The 13728-nt window shown below is 35.9% G+C and overlaps 1 protein-coding gene across 11 annotated transcripts in view; it reads left to right on the top strand.

Moving 5' to 3' along the window:
* The window catches only part of EPB41L4A (erythrocyte membrane protein band 4.1 like 4A), a 102133-nt gene that overhangs the window by 80727 nt on the left and 7678 nt on the right, over nucleotides 1-13728 (top strand). For 6 of the 11 annotated variants that reach the window (XM_026673181.2, XM_087958059.1, XM_087958060.1 and 3 more), the window contains exons 14-18: nucleotides 5642-5732; nucleotides 6942-7025; nucleotides 9933-10043; nucleotides 10941-11018; nucleotides 12373-12492. In XM_026673181.2, coding sequence (XP_026528966.1) covers nucleotides 5642-5732; nucleotides 6942-7025; nucleotides 9933-10043; nucleotides 10941-11018; nucleotides 12373-12492 — 484 coding nt within the window. The remainder of the gene's footprint in view (nucleotides 1-5641; nucleotides 5733-6941; nucleotides 7026-9932; nucleotides 10044-10940; nucleotides 11019-12372; nucleotides 12493-13728) is intronic. The other 5 variants (XM_087958064.1, XM_087958062.1, XM_087958065.1 and 2 more) reach the window with 1 other exon arrangement.

Genomic DNA, 13728 nt, shown 5'->3' on the forward strand with positions numbered 1-13728 from the left:
GGCCAACTCTTCCGAAAAAGAGCAGCACCTCCCCCTGGGGCCCGGCATTGGGCTTTGAAATGCCCAGGCTTCCCACAATTGAAGCAATTCCCAGTAGGTTTAAGACCCTTTTGCAAAGCTACAGCCAAGGTCTCCATGTTATAAAATTGCGAACTTACTACAGCACAAGCTTTAATCAAATCTGCCAAGGTTGCCTCCCCCCGCGCGACCAAAGGCTGCAAATTTATTGCCTGCTGCTCCACAGTTGCAAACTGCCCTGCCCCATAGATTTGATCAGGTATATACAAATCCCCTAAATTATTTCCTCTGTTAATTGCTTCTCTTTGATATCCTGCATCAAGTACCACGTATTGTGTCCCGTTCAGAATTATTCTCATTAAATCTTTCCAATCTTGTGGAATCATCTTTTGAGCTTGCCCCAGACTGTGAAGCAAACCCTGGACATATATGCCAAACTCCCTCACAGATTTCTTTAAAAGAGATAAAGGCAGTGGATTCCAGACAGCCTGTAAATTTCCTGCATTATCAACTTGCCTCTGAACAGGAAACAATTGCATGGAGTCAATCTCTTGCCCCTCCAGCTGTCCTGTTTGAAAAGCTGCTTGCATAGCTTTTTGAACTCTCCCAGCATGGGGTGTATTTATTTTAGGATTTCCCACTTTGACATCTCCTGATGGATTTTTAGGAGCTGTTGGGGGAGATTTACTGACCTCATTTGCCTCCGGGGGGCAGTCGGTTTAAGATACACAGGCGTCACAGCGGGGGAAAAGTTGTACAGCAGGATTCACATAGGGAGGGGGTCCAGAAAGGGGGGCAAGTAGGGGTTGCTCTAGAAAGGAGAGAGCCTCAAAAACCACCCTCCAAGCAATTAATATAGATGAAGGGGCTCTAGGACTTGCGTGAAGGTATTTTCCAATCTCCTTCCATACTGTAGTTTTGATACTGCCTTTAGCCGGATAAGAAGGGCAGTGTTGCCAAATGTATTCTAGGAGTTCCTCAATAGAGGTTTTTGTGAGGAGGGCATGAAGGGCGCCCCCCTTTTTAAAGGTAAAATATTTCGTTTGGTTAATTCTCTTAGTTCCTCAATGTGCAATTTCTGGTCCTGAGAGAATCCTCCACCCATACTCACGAGAGATCCACGGCGATCGCCTGCGACCGAATCAGGGATGAGGTATACCCAGGCTATGCCAGCCGATGAGTGTGGATGGTCCAAAGACATACCACCACGCACATGATCAAGTCGGGGTCACCAGTAGTGGTGGTCTCTCATGAAGGAAGACACTGAGACAACGTCTTGAAGCAAGATCGGGATGAGAGCCCAGAGCAAGCTCCGACACCCTCTTTTATTAGAAGCAATCTTTGTTAACGTAGCAATTTTTGTTAGCGTCTATCACAAACGCATTACATCACACAAAATGCACTGATTATTCGTGTAAGCATACAAAGCTGCAAAGTTTAAGTTTGCTACAATTCTGGGTAAGAAATGGCAACAGTTTGTCCTTGTTCCTTGCTTCGTGTTGCAGTCAACCACCAGAAGGCTCCGTTGTCCTAGCACGTACAAAGAACAAAGAATAATTCCCACACTTACATTTTATATTGTGGCGTAATCTTGATAGCTACCAGATGGGAAACCAAAATGATCATCACACTGAGATTGACATTGGCTTTGTTGGTCATAAATGATGCCTACTGGACCAGTCAGGCCTATTCACTATTTTTGTATATTAAAACAGTATCAGTCTGACATTTGTCTAAATCATAGGCTTTCTCTTACAAACTATAGATTTCTAGATTGCTGCAAATTTGTAAAATATGAAAAGATTTTAAAATGTCACCAGTGATTTTAAAATGTCACCAATCTAAACCATCTTCACAGTATGGAGAACCAGACACATCTTCCATAATGCAAAGATATATATCAAATTAATGGAGTAAATATATTTTATTAATGTGTTGGGTGTTTTAAAAGTAGTACAATAAGCCTACCTTCAATTTACTGTTTTAGGACATATATACCATTCAATTCTTTGTAAAACTTCAGTTGTTGATACAGCTTTGACAAGCAATTCTCGGTCTTGTAATACAGTCCTTATTTATACTGGCTGCTTTATATTTGATTGTTTAAAATAAATCATATCCATTTGGAGTCTCCAATTTCTTAGTATGCAATTTATAAATTGTAGCCATTTACAAATTAAACCACAAGGATTTACATAAATAAATGGAGAAGTTTTCTTTGCAACCCTTATGGTATGTGGAACTGAGAAAAGAATATTGTAATTTTGAATGACTTTTGGAAGGGCTCTTTTTTCTAATGCTTTGCATTTATCAAGCTATAAAGAAAATACCAGTTTTTTTCAGTTTCATACTTAGTAAAACAATATTTGTCTTCTACTAATGAAAAATGAATCCATTTAATTGTTTTTGCTATTTGAATCATTTGCTAAAATTATAAAATTAAAGCTGACTTCTGTCTGTAGACAGAGCTACTCCAGTTGATTGACTGTAACTCCCCTCCCCTCTGATGAATGATTGAGCTGGCTGAGCTTTTAGAAAGCTGGAATTTAGCTATGTCTAGAGGGCAAAATTTGTCTAACCCAGCACTAGAGAATCCCTTTAGGTTTTTTTAGTGATATTATTTAACGACCCCAAGCTAAAATAACATAATATATGCAGTTTTTAAAATATACACATTTATTTCCCTTTTCTGTGGAATAAAGTCAAATATATTGTTTGAACAGAATTTTTAATATGCCCGATTCTATTATATACTTAATGAAATTATTATTAGAATTTACTATTTTTATTCAATATGAGCTCGTAAATAAAGTGTAAATCCCATTTTACAGGAAGATTAACTATTCCTAAAACCAAGATTGATAAAAGAAACTTAAGAGAGAGAAAAGAAATATGTGGGATACAAGTTTTTAGGATATCTGGAGAAAGAAAAGGCAGATTTAAGATAATTCTGTGAAAAGTAATTGAGGACTGCAGCAAAGTATGAAGAGCAGGCCATTAGATAAGCTCTTCAAACCTCTCCAGATAAGGAGAGCACTTGAGATCACTTACAAGTGCTTTGGCTTTTGAAACGACATTTAAGTTTGCATACTTTCTTTTCTTGTCATTTTTGGAAACTTGTTTGCTAACTGCCATTTTTACCTTGTATCAATAAGTTTGATAACACCGAGTGAGTGTCCCTTTACTTGTTAGCAAAATCCTCAATTTAACAATGATTTGTTCAGAGACTGTTTGAAATTATGTTGTTGCTGCAAAATGGATGTACGATCCATGGCCAAATGTATGGCATTGCAGCATATCCATAGTTAAACGTTGAACATTTGGCTTCTTGGCAGCTTGCCTGCACTTACAAACTTAGAAATGGTGCAAGAGGCAGAATTGGGGGAGAGAGAGAGAGGATTCATCTCTCTCTCTCTCTCCCCCCCCAATCTCTTGCCTTTTGGCCACCCTGCACAATGGTACTTTTGGGCAGGGGTTGAAGATGAAGTAGAGGCCCAGGGCTTTCAGCAGTCTCAACCAGCTGCCACTCCCCTCACCAGGCCTCTACTTCAGCCCCACCGCTGCCTCTGCAACTGAGAAGTGCCACCAGAACAGCAGCCATTATTTTGATGCAGCTTCTTTTTTTATTTGTGTGATAATACTGTTAATTTTAAAATGTAAATATAATATTTAACTATTAAGGTGACCAACCGTCCACCTTTAGGGAGGACAGTCCTTCTTTTGTAAGTTCCTTTGTAAGTGTCCTCCTACATGTTCTCCTTTTTGATATTTGAAGTCTAATCTGTAAATCTCTGTATTTGATCGATGCCGATCCGATCCGTTGTGTGTGATGTGACGTATTTGTATTTAACATGACGATTCGTCAAGGCTCGGTACAGTGCGGCGAGACGCAATTATGAGATGCATGCGCTCCGCACAGGAGAATTGTTTTGAGAGAGTGCACCGCACACAAGAGTGCGCCGCGCGCAAGTGGCTTTGTTTTTTTTGTTCAATTTATTTGTGTCCTCCTTCTCATTGTAAAAAAGTTTCTTCACCTTATAACGATAATACTGAAGAGGTGGCCGGGCTATATGCAGAAAAATTTAGCAGCAAAATGAAATTCTGTCAGCATCAAAAAGGGAGGGTAAAAAAAAACTTTCTCAAGTAATCTGGCCAACCAGTGGACTGTTCCAGAGTCACTGTTTTGAGTATATTGTAAATATCTGGGCTAGTGGGAATAAGTACTTCTTTTATTAAGTAACATTAAAGTTGTTAAAAATCAAGTTTTAAGAAAACAAATGGGATTTGTATAAAATGTAGCATATGCTACTTGTATCGGGGATATAGAGAACTGTAGCTAATCAGTATGTAAAAAGAATACATTTTCTTCCATCACACATTTCTTTCCCAATCAATAATCATGTGTGGGTTGTCAGATTGGGTTAAACCAATTTGTTTCATTTTAGCTGAGCGTATTGTACAAATACAGCCAATTAAACAAACTACGGCTTAGGTGATACAGTAACATAGCTACTTTCTGGTTTTGGAGCATGTTGATTTCTAGTCTTAGGACTTTTTTAAATTTGATAGCTTTGGAGATTTAAGCACTTGTGCAAGTTTTGGATTGGTTGTGTTAATACTTTGATTTATTTATTTAAATTTGTTTGCTGCCCAAATCCAGTGGACTCTTACTATTACCACTCCATCTGATAATAGTTTTAGTAACTATCTATGGTATTTTTTTTTAGTAATTAATCACTTTGGACAATTTATCTACTAAATGTATTATCCTGACACATATATTTTCTACCTTTCTGGAAATTTATGTGCATTTTTTTCATATGCATGCCTCTTTGAAATGTCTGTTGGTATTTACTAAATGACTTTATGAAACTGTATCAAGTGAAGTGTTTTTTTCTTAAGGATCTGGAAATGTAGGTAACCTGATACCCTCCAAATATTTTAAGCTGTACTGTAATGGGATTTTGTATGATAGATTCGTTCTTATAGTAGAAGGCTGTTTTAATGCTGTTAGCAACACTATTTAATATAGCTTGTCCATGTTCATTATACACTATAGCTGTGTCTTGTGAATTACAATATTTCAGTCAATACTCTAAAGGCTGAAACAAGGTCCTTAACACCATTTGCTAAGCTTTAAGGATTATGCAACATTACGCACATTAAAAACCCTTCTACATAGTGTTCAGATACTTTTTAAAAAATCTACTTCAAATCTTTACATATTCAGTTACTGTTGTTATTTTTGTGTTCTTCCTATTGTTACATTGCTGAAGTGCTTAGTTTGTAAATGCTACTCCTATTGGAAATATTGCTTATGTGAGAAATGGAAATATTATGTTACATTAGTATTGAATGTTTTAGTTTTTTTTTTTTTTAATTTAAACATGTAGCAGAAAAAAGGCTATATATTTGCTGGTATTTTTGAAATATCGGTAGTTTCGGTTTTAATTGAAAAACCATGCTCGTTAATTTGAGATGATTGCATAACAAATATGTAACCGTTGTGATTTTAAAAGATTGAGAATATAATTAAATGAAAATGTATAGAAAAAGGTGTACCCCGAAGTGTAAAAGAATGCTAACAGTTTTTAATATTAGATATTTTCTTTGTTCATTATAGGGTCACATTGCACAAGCCAGGTTATTACATTCAAAGAATCTGGGGAAAATGAAGGAAGAACCAAAATTATTGCTCCATCACCAATTAAAAGGTATTGATAAAAGAAGTGACAAATTGGGAATCTAAAACTAAAATAATGACCTGTCAAGAAGAATGAACTAGATATTAGGTTTAACTTATAGGGGTTTTTTTTGGATTTAGAAAATCTGTGGAAGGTTTGGGGGTTTCACTATGATATATAATATTGTGGAATAATATAAGAGCAAGAATTGAGAGTTTATGTTTGCTTTCAGGAAATGGACAAAACTATATGAGAAGTAAAAAATCCTTCATTAGATATTGGAAAAAGACAGATAGAAATTAGAATAGAAAATAGAAATAGTCAAGTTATGATGGGGAAAGAGTCCAGGCAATTCTGTCTTCCTTGAAGAGGGGAAGATATGCCCCTCTTTATTAAATAATGACTAGACTCAGCAGTGTTGGACAATGTTTGCTAGTCTTCAACCTTCTTCCCTTTTCAATGAAGATTGTTGAGAAAGTTGTCTGCTTGCATCTTCCTAGAGGAAGTAGATTATCTGGACCTCTTACAGTTAGGTTTCAGGCTGGAAAGTATGGAGACAGCATTGATTGCACTTGTAATGACATCTGGAGAGGCAGATTAATGGTGGTGCAGCTATCTTAGTTCTCTCAGCAACTTTCAAGACCATTGATCATGCTTCTGGACTGATTATAGAGATTAGAAGTAGGAAATACTGCTGTGGTGGTCTCTGTAGTATAGACTTATACTATAGAGATAGGAAAGCTACTTTGGTCAGTTTTTTGCTGTTTCTGCCTATCTATATTTGGATGCATGCCTTAGCTCCCGATGCCTAGCTTTCATTCTAACACTGACAATTGTCTAGATTGGATTATATTTATATAGCCTATTGTGTGGAAGAGAGTAACTGATCATCCAATCTATCTTACAACATTATCAAAATCCTAAAATACAGTGACAAAGTTTGCAAAGATGATTTAAACACATTAAAAACTTACATATAGAATACATACTGTAGATTGCATGGAATGTTCTTCTTCGTATGTATAGTATAAAAAGCACAGATAGTATTTTATATCATTTCAGCAGTCATTTCAACTTGAACAATATGTACACTTGAGTAGTCCCCAACGTAATTATGGCAAAAGTGCCTCATTATGAAAATTCCCTAGAAATAAATATCTAAGCTTGTGATATGAGATTTATGCTTATTTATTTCCACAGGTTGATAGTTCTAAATTAATTTTTTTTAATGCTTACCAGTTTTAAAAAGTCAAGAAATGAAAGCAGCCCAGAAACCCAAAGAAGTAAAACCAGTGCACCATGGGAAGAAAACTGTCCTCAAATGTAAGTTTACACTTTGAACAAAATATACACATGGTGTTAGAAGTAATGTATTTGCAGGCATCTTTGTGCTATAATGCTAACTCAAAATCTGCTTAGATTAATGTTGATTGCGTAGACTAATGTTAATCTGAACCTATACTAAATACAAACTGAAGGCATTGCTTGACATTAGTTGACAGGTCCTGATTTGCTTCAGCCCATTGTTTCTGAACTTAGAAACAAAACACTTTTTCCTTGTTTCTGTATTGCCCAACTTCTTGGATTTAAACTGTTCTTGAATTTCCCCAAACAATAAATGCTGGCATTCTTCCTGGCAGTGAATCTTTAGCAATGCAACTCCTCCTTTATCTAGAGTTCTTTTCATACCAGAATGCTTATATCTTTTGCAAAGTGAAAGGGGGGGAAAACATCCTTACAAAATCTCAGTAAACATTGTTTTAAATAGGATTTCCTGATGGTTGCATCCACAGAATGTAAAATAAATAATTTATTGTAATCCTACACAAGTTAAACTTTTTTTTTCATTTTTACTGCTGGATCTGCAATTTGTTTTGATTTTTAAAAAAGCTTACTTAACTTGTGTAAATAAGTGCCTGTGACTAAGAGCATTTGAAATGCCATCTACACATTGCAGGGCAAAAACAAGCCATATTTTATAACAAATCATGATTATTTCAAACTTATTTTCTTAAAACATTCAGTCTTTGTTAAAAAGTCTTGGCTTAGTGTTATACCAAAGGCACGTTAACTAACTACTGATGACACAATGGAAAAGAGAGGTTATAGTAAGCATTCTTTGAATGATAGAGGGGCCTTACTATTTAATAAGAGCCACAAGTTGGAAAAAAGGCTGTCATATTTCTAGTGTCTTAAAATTAGTACCTTTTTATCACTAAGATCTGATAACGAAGGTCTGAAATGGATTTACTACAGTGGTGGGATTCAACTTTTTAACTACCAGTTCTGTGGGCGTGGCTTCGTGGGCATGGCAGGGAAAGAATATTGTAAAATCTCCATTCAGAGGTGGTATTTGCTGGTTCTCTGTACCGTTCAAAATTTCCGCTACCGGTTCTCCAGAACCTGTTGAATACCACCTCTGGTTTACCACACAGCTAGACGCCATCCTCAAGACAGCTAGCTCTTCTTCCATACCAGTTGTTGCTATTTCCAAAGATTAAGTGTGAAAACATATTGACTTTTCTCGGGCAAAGGAATAAAGGAAGAACAAAAGAGATAGGAAACCAAGCCATTTGTAATTTTTTTCATTTATATGTGAGATTTTGTCCAAAATGTGGCTAAAAGTTGGTTGCAGAGGGGTTTCTTTTCCACTCTTCAATTCTTTTCATCACCTCTGCAGGGGTGAGATTCTACCGGTTTGTCCTAGTCCAGGCGAACCAGTAGCTTCAAAGATCCGGTGGGAGCGAACCGGTCCACTCTGACAATTAGCTGTTGGGCCCTCCCTCCCACCTGGCTCTAGTCTGTGCTTTATATCCGGCTCAACAGCTTCGCGCAACACAGCGATTGCTGCGCGTCAGCTGTTTTACACACAGGGCTTGCAGCAGAAGGTGACAGCATTGTAAATGTGTGCGCACATGAAACGCACATTTGGTGTGTGAAGTGCACGCTCACTGAACTGGTTGTTACACCAGTTGAATCCCACCCCTGCACCTCTGTATGGATCTGCAAAGAAAGCTTGGGAAACTATTTTATTTGACTTAATAAAGTCAAATAATTTCAGTCAAATAAAGTCAAATATTTGACTTAATAAAGTCATTTCAGTTGACTTAATTTAGGTATGGACTCTGAAGAAATCAGTTTCATAGATACCACATGTTGACAAAAGACCAACATATTTGTCTGTGAAATGAAGACATTGGTTAAAATTCAAGAATTATAAATGTTTACCGTTTTGTTTGGAGGAGACAAAACAGTGCATGTTCTTAAAACCTTCAGCATGACACTGGAAAAATAAATTCCAAGGGGTCTTTCTCAAACATTATTTCACAAGTTTGCTTGCTAATTGCAATTTTTTCTTACCCTGTTACCATTAATAATTATGGGAAATTGCTCTAATGAAAGCTAACTGTAAGAAGAATATGCAAATTGTTAAGCCTCTTATCTTTACATAGCTGGTCAGGAATAGTGAGTCTTTTCCTAATATTATAAGAAAATCTTGCAATACAATGCTACTATTAATGAAGAAATATGGAATCTTCTATCATGTTGTGTAAATTTGTAAATAGTTTTAATGTTCTGTCTTCAAAGCTTCCTACATAATTTGTTCAGGGAAGAGTTCAATGCAGTGTATTCATTTTCCCAAAGTAGCAGAATCACCATCCTCAACCTTGATTGTACACTTTTTAAAAAGTATACTTGTTAGGATAGAAAATACCAATATTTTCTGTCCATAAAGTAACTGTAAAATAAACTACAGGTAATCGTAGACTTATAACCAGAATTGAATCCAGAATTTTAGTTGCAAGTCATTGTGGTTGGAAGTTGAGCCACCATGTGACCAGACTGAATTTTACAACCGTTTTTATGACAGTAGCTAAGCAAATCATGTGATTGTTAAGCAGATAATGTGGTCATATGTCCAAATTCATCTTATGCAACAGATATTTGTTGTTGGAAAATGGCAAAAAGGTAGCAAAACATAATCACATGACCCTGAGATGCTACCACTGGTCGTAAAAGTGAGCTGATTGCGAAGCACCCAAAATGCTTTTTACATGACCACAGAGGTAGTGCAGCAATCATAACTTCAATAATGGATCCTAAGTAGCTTTTTTCAAGTCCATCATAACTAAATGGTAACCAGTCATGAGTCGAGGACTACTATACATGTGCTATGATAGCCACTATAAAATGGCTTTTAAAAAAATTCTTACTCTTCTTTGACCCTAGTGGGCTTTATAATTCTCCTAGTGACCGAACTAGATCACCAAAGTTTCCTCATTCACGACGGCATCCTTCAGGCGGAAGTGAAAATGAGCCTGTGCAGCCTTTCAGAAGAAGGTGGGACCTAATCCTAAATTTATTCTAAATACTCTGCTGTTTGTTATTTACACTTTCTTTCTACTTCCTTCCTAAAATAAATTTAGGGTTTATTTATGTGTATTTTGGTTCTTTTTGTTTTCTCTTTGACTATCATCAACTATGTTTGCTAATAAGGTAAATGGAAGTTTTCCAAGTCACCTAATTGGTGCATCTTTAAACACTTGTGGTACCCAGGATAATTCAACATTAATAATACTGAAAGTGAATTAGTAATAAGAATAATTGTTATTGTTTCATAGGAAAAACCTCCTCATTGTTTCCTTTTCCAAATATATATATGTTTGACATAATTATGCAGACTACATGGGGCTGCCCTTGAAGGGTATCTAGAAGCTTCAGCTGGTGAACAATGCAGTGGCCTGGACAGTTTGCTTCTGGGTGCACTTCAAGGTGCAGTTTATTTGAAGGACTGTTTCTCCCCAATTACATCTATTTGGCCCATCAGATTTTGCATCAGGGCATGTAGCAGGTCCTGTCTGCTAAAGGGTTCAACCTGATGGAACCTAGAAGACAAGGCTTTTCTGCCACGGCACCCTCCCATTAGACTAACATCCTCCCCGAAGTGAGCTTGGTTTCTATGGCCTTCCAGAAAGCCCTCAAAACTGTTTTTTTCATCAAGCCTGGGAATCCCCTGGCAACAGGGAACCCAAACATTGGCTCCACCACATATAACCATCTTGCAATCTTGTTCTTACTTACGTTTAATTAGTTAAGTGGTTTTATAACATGTTTTTAATTGTTGCTTTTATTGTATGTCACCTTTTGTGAAGTGGGCAGTCATATAAAATTGGATGGATGGATCGAATACTCCTGTTTTACTTTTTGCCACTGTCATTCTGTTTTTCTCCTTTATAGATCACGATCCCGTTGCAATACCAGCAGTGGTAGTGAATCAGAAAATTCTAATAGAGAATATAGGAAGAAGAGACACAGGTGATGAAAAATTATGCACAAATTTTGAACCAAATGCATAATATGCTTAATTTACAGATTATGGTGTAAATAAATCTGCTCCTATGCATGATATTTTCCTGGCTGATTAATTTTCACTTGAAAAACCTGTAAATAGGAGAGGTTGCCTAACTCCCTTTTGTTACATATTAGAAGCAGTCCAGAATTACGAGTAATTTAAACTCTGAATATTTCCCATGAGCATTATGGTTATGTTCATCTTTGGAGAAAAAAATCTTCATTTAGAAAGCAGAGATAAAAGCAGCTTGCAACCTGCTCAGGCAAGGCAAAGAGAATAAATCTCTCCAGGCTCCAGTGATTTCTTGTATCAAAGAACTAAAGAAAAAGAAATCAGAAGTGATCGGTTGTTTTTTAAAACCAGAAATGTTGGTAGCTAGTTTATATTAGAATGTTTTACCAATGCAGGGAACTAACCTAACATGAAGATTGATTCCTTGCCTGCAATTTGAAGACAAAATCCAGAGGACATTGTGGGTAGGAGGGAAGGTAATTCCTAATGAAGGACTTCAAACTGAACAATCAGTATCTTAGATGACTCGACTAGATGTCTATGAATTGATTTCATCCATGGCTTTCATCAAGGAAATGTTGGATCATGTGAAAAATCAGTCTAGAGATACAGATTTGATGTTGATATGCCTGACTTCTAAGATGGAACTGAGTTTAGGTTTGTCACAACATGCAAACAAACAAGCAAACACTGTGTTGGGTTTTGTTGGGTTTTTCTCTTTGGATTTTTCTTTTCTTTTCCATTCATTCAAAATCAGAAAGAACAGTTAAAACACTGCTGTTCTGCAGAGCCTTTTGGGGATAAATGTTATTGTTACACCCAAGTTAGTTTTTATTTGTTACCTTTTTTTAGTTGCTAACTAGTTTCTGATGTGATAGGTATTGGTTATTATTCTACTGGGGTTATTTTATTGCACTGATTGTAAGCCACTTTGAATTTGTGATTGAAGCAGATATTTGTTTTGTAAATAAATATAACTAAATGTGCTGCCTGGTTCATTAGAGTAGTACATTTATTTTTCTTAAATCTCTAGCTACTAGAATCAGTCATCTTATGACATTGTTACTTTTAGCATTCAGTTTGGGAATAAATGTGCAATATTTCAAAATAGCATTAAAACAGAAGCCAGTATGTCAAGTGATGATCTTTATATCATGAAATAGAACAGGTGTCTGTCTTCAAGATTAAATTTCCAGAATATTAAGGTGTTTATCTGATTATCTTCCCAGTCTGAGGCTTTTCACATCTGCTGAACTGCAAGTCTCATAATTTCTAACTGTTATCATTATGTTAATTTTTATAAAGGTTCCGACAAGAGAATGACATGGTTGATTCAGCCCCTCAGTGGGAAGCAGTGCTGAGGCGACAAAAGGAAAAAAACCAAGCTGAATCCACCTATCGACGTTCCAGGCACAGATCACGATCGTATGTTGAATGCTAAACTTTTTGGACTTCTAAAATGAGAAAAGTTATCCTTATTTAATATCATTTTTACTTGTTAGTTAAATACAATAGGAGAGACTCCCTCTTGTGGTCAATTTGAACATTATAAACAAGCTTTTGAAAGCCAGATGTAGTTATTCGATTATATTGCAATAAATCTTAAGGAAAAAGAATAACAAGAAAATTAAATGCTACAATGAAAGAATAGCTTGGCCTAATTAAAAAAATAACTGCTCTGTTTGAGAGGGTTGAATATAGGAGAAAAATAGCTTAAGTGATGTTTTAAGAAAAAACAAGCAAACACATAAAACCCCTCTACTTTCTATTGCTGTAGAAGTCATCTGTATTGCCAAAGGATTTTTAGACTTAACAGCCATACAAATTCCATAGTTAAATATTCAAAATAATATCTAGTTGCATGTTATTGGTTTATATTGCATTTGATTAGGTATCGTGACAGGATCCACACACTTGTTTTGGGAGCTAGGAAAAGTTAAATAGTAAAATAGTATTCAGTATTCAGACTTGGCAAGCAAATTTCTGGGTGGACATCCTTCTGAAATAACAAAGTCCATTGCATCTGAAGTCGTCTGCACTAACCAATTACATTTTTAAAATTCATAGAGTTGTTTGTTTTTTAATTTGCCTGATATATCAGTAGAGAAGGCATAACTTGCATAAATGTATGATACCCTTACATAATTTGCATCATTGTGAAAATGAAATGAATGCTGCAAACTGATATAGTTTGCAGATTAATGGATGTTTTGGTTCCAATGATTCATATTAGTCATTCTGTACTTCTGCCTGCTAAAATGTTGTTTCTCTCCTTCACCTCAAGAAAGCTTGAATTCCTGATGTAGCAGCTGTATTATGCAGAATAACATACAGCTGCTTTAAATTAAAAAGAAAGTCACAACAGATTGCAACTAGCAAAGAGAGACAACTGTAGTATGACTATACACCTACAATGGCATAGCATTTTCACCTAAAATGGAACTCTGTTGTTGAAATGCTTATCACTCATTTTGGCTTATCAGCAGACTCAGGTGACTAGGAACTGTAAAATAATTAGATTTTTATTTTTATTAAGAAAATCTTTTAAAATGTATCATTTCTCATATTATGCAAGACATGTGTCACTGATGCCTTCTCTATATACAGTAGTCGTTAAATGATATATTTCCTGGAATTATTGTCTGATTTTGTTTTACAATG

This window comes from Notechis scutatus, chromosome 2 (genome assembly GCF_049901735.1).
Source record: "Notechis scutatus isolate UNSWTSFEM ecotype Mainland chromosome 2, rNotScu1.2, whole genome shotgun sequence".
In the NCBI taxonomy this organism is placed as follows: domain Eukaryota; kingdom Metazoa; phylum Chordata; class Lepidosauria; order Squamata; family Elapidae; genus Notechis; species Notechis scutatus.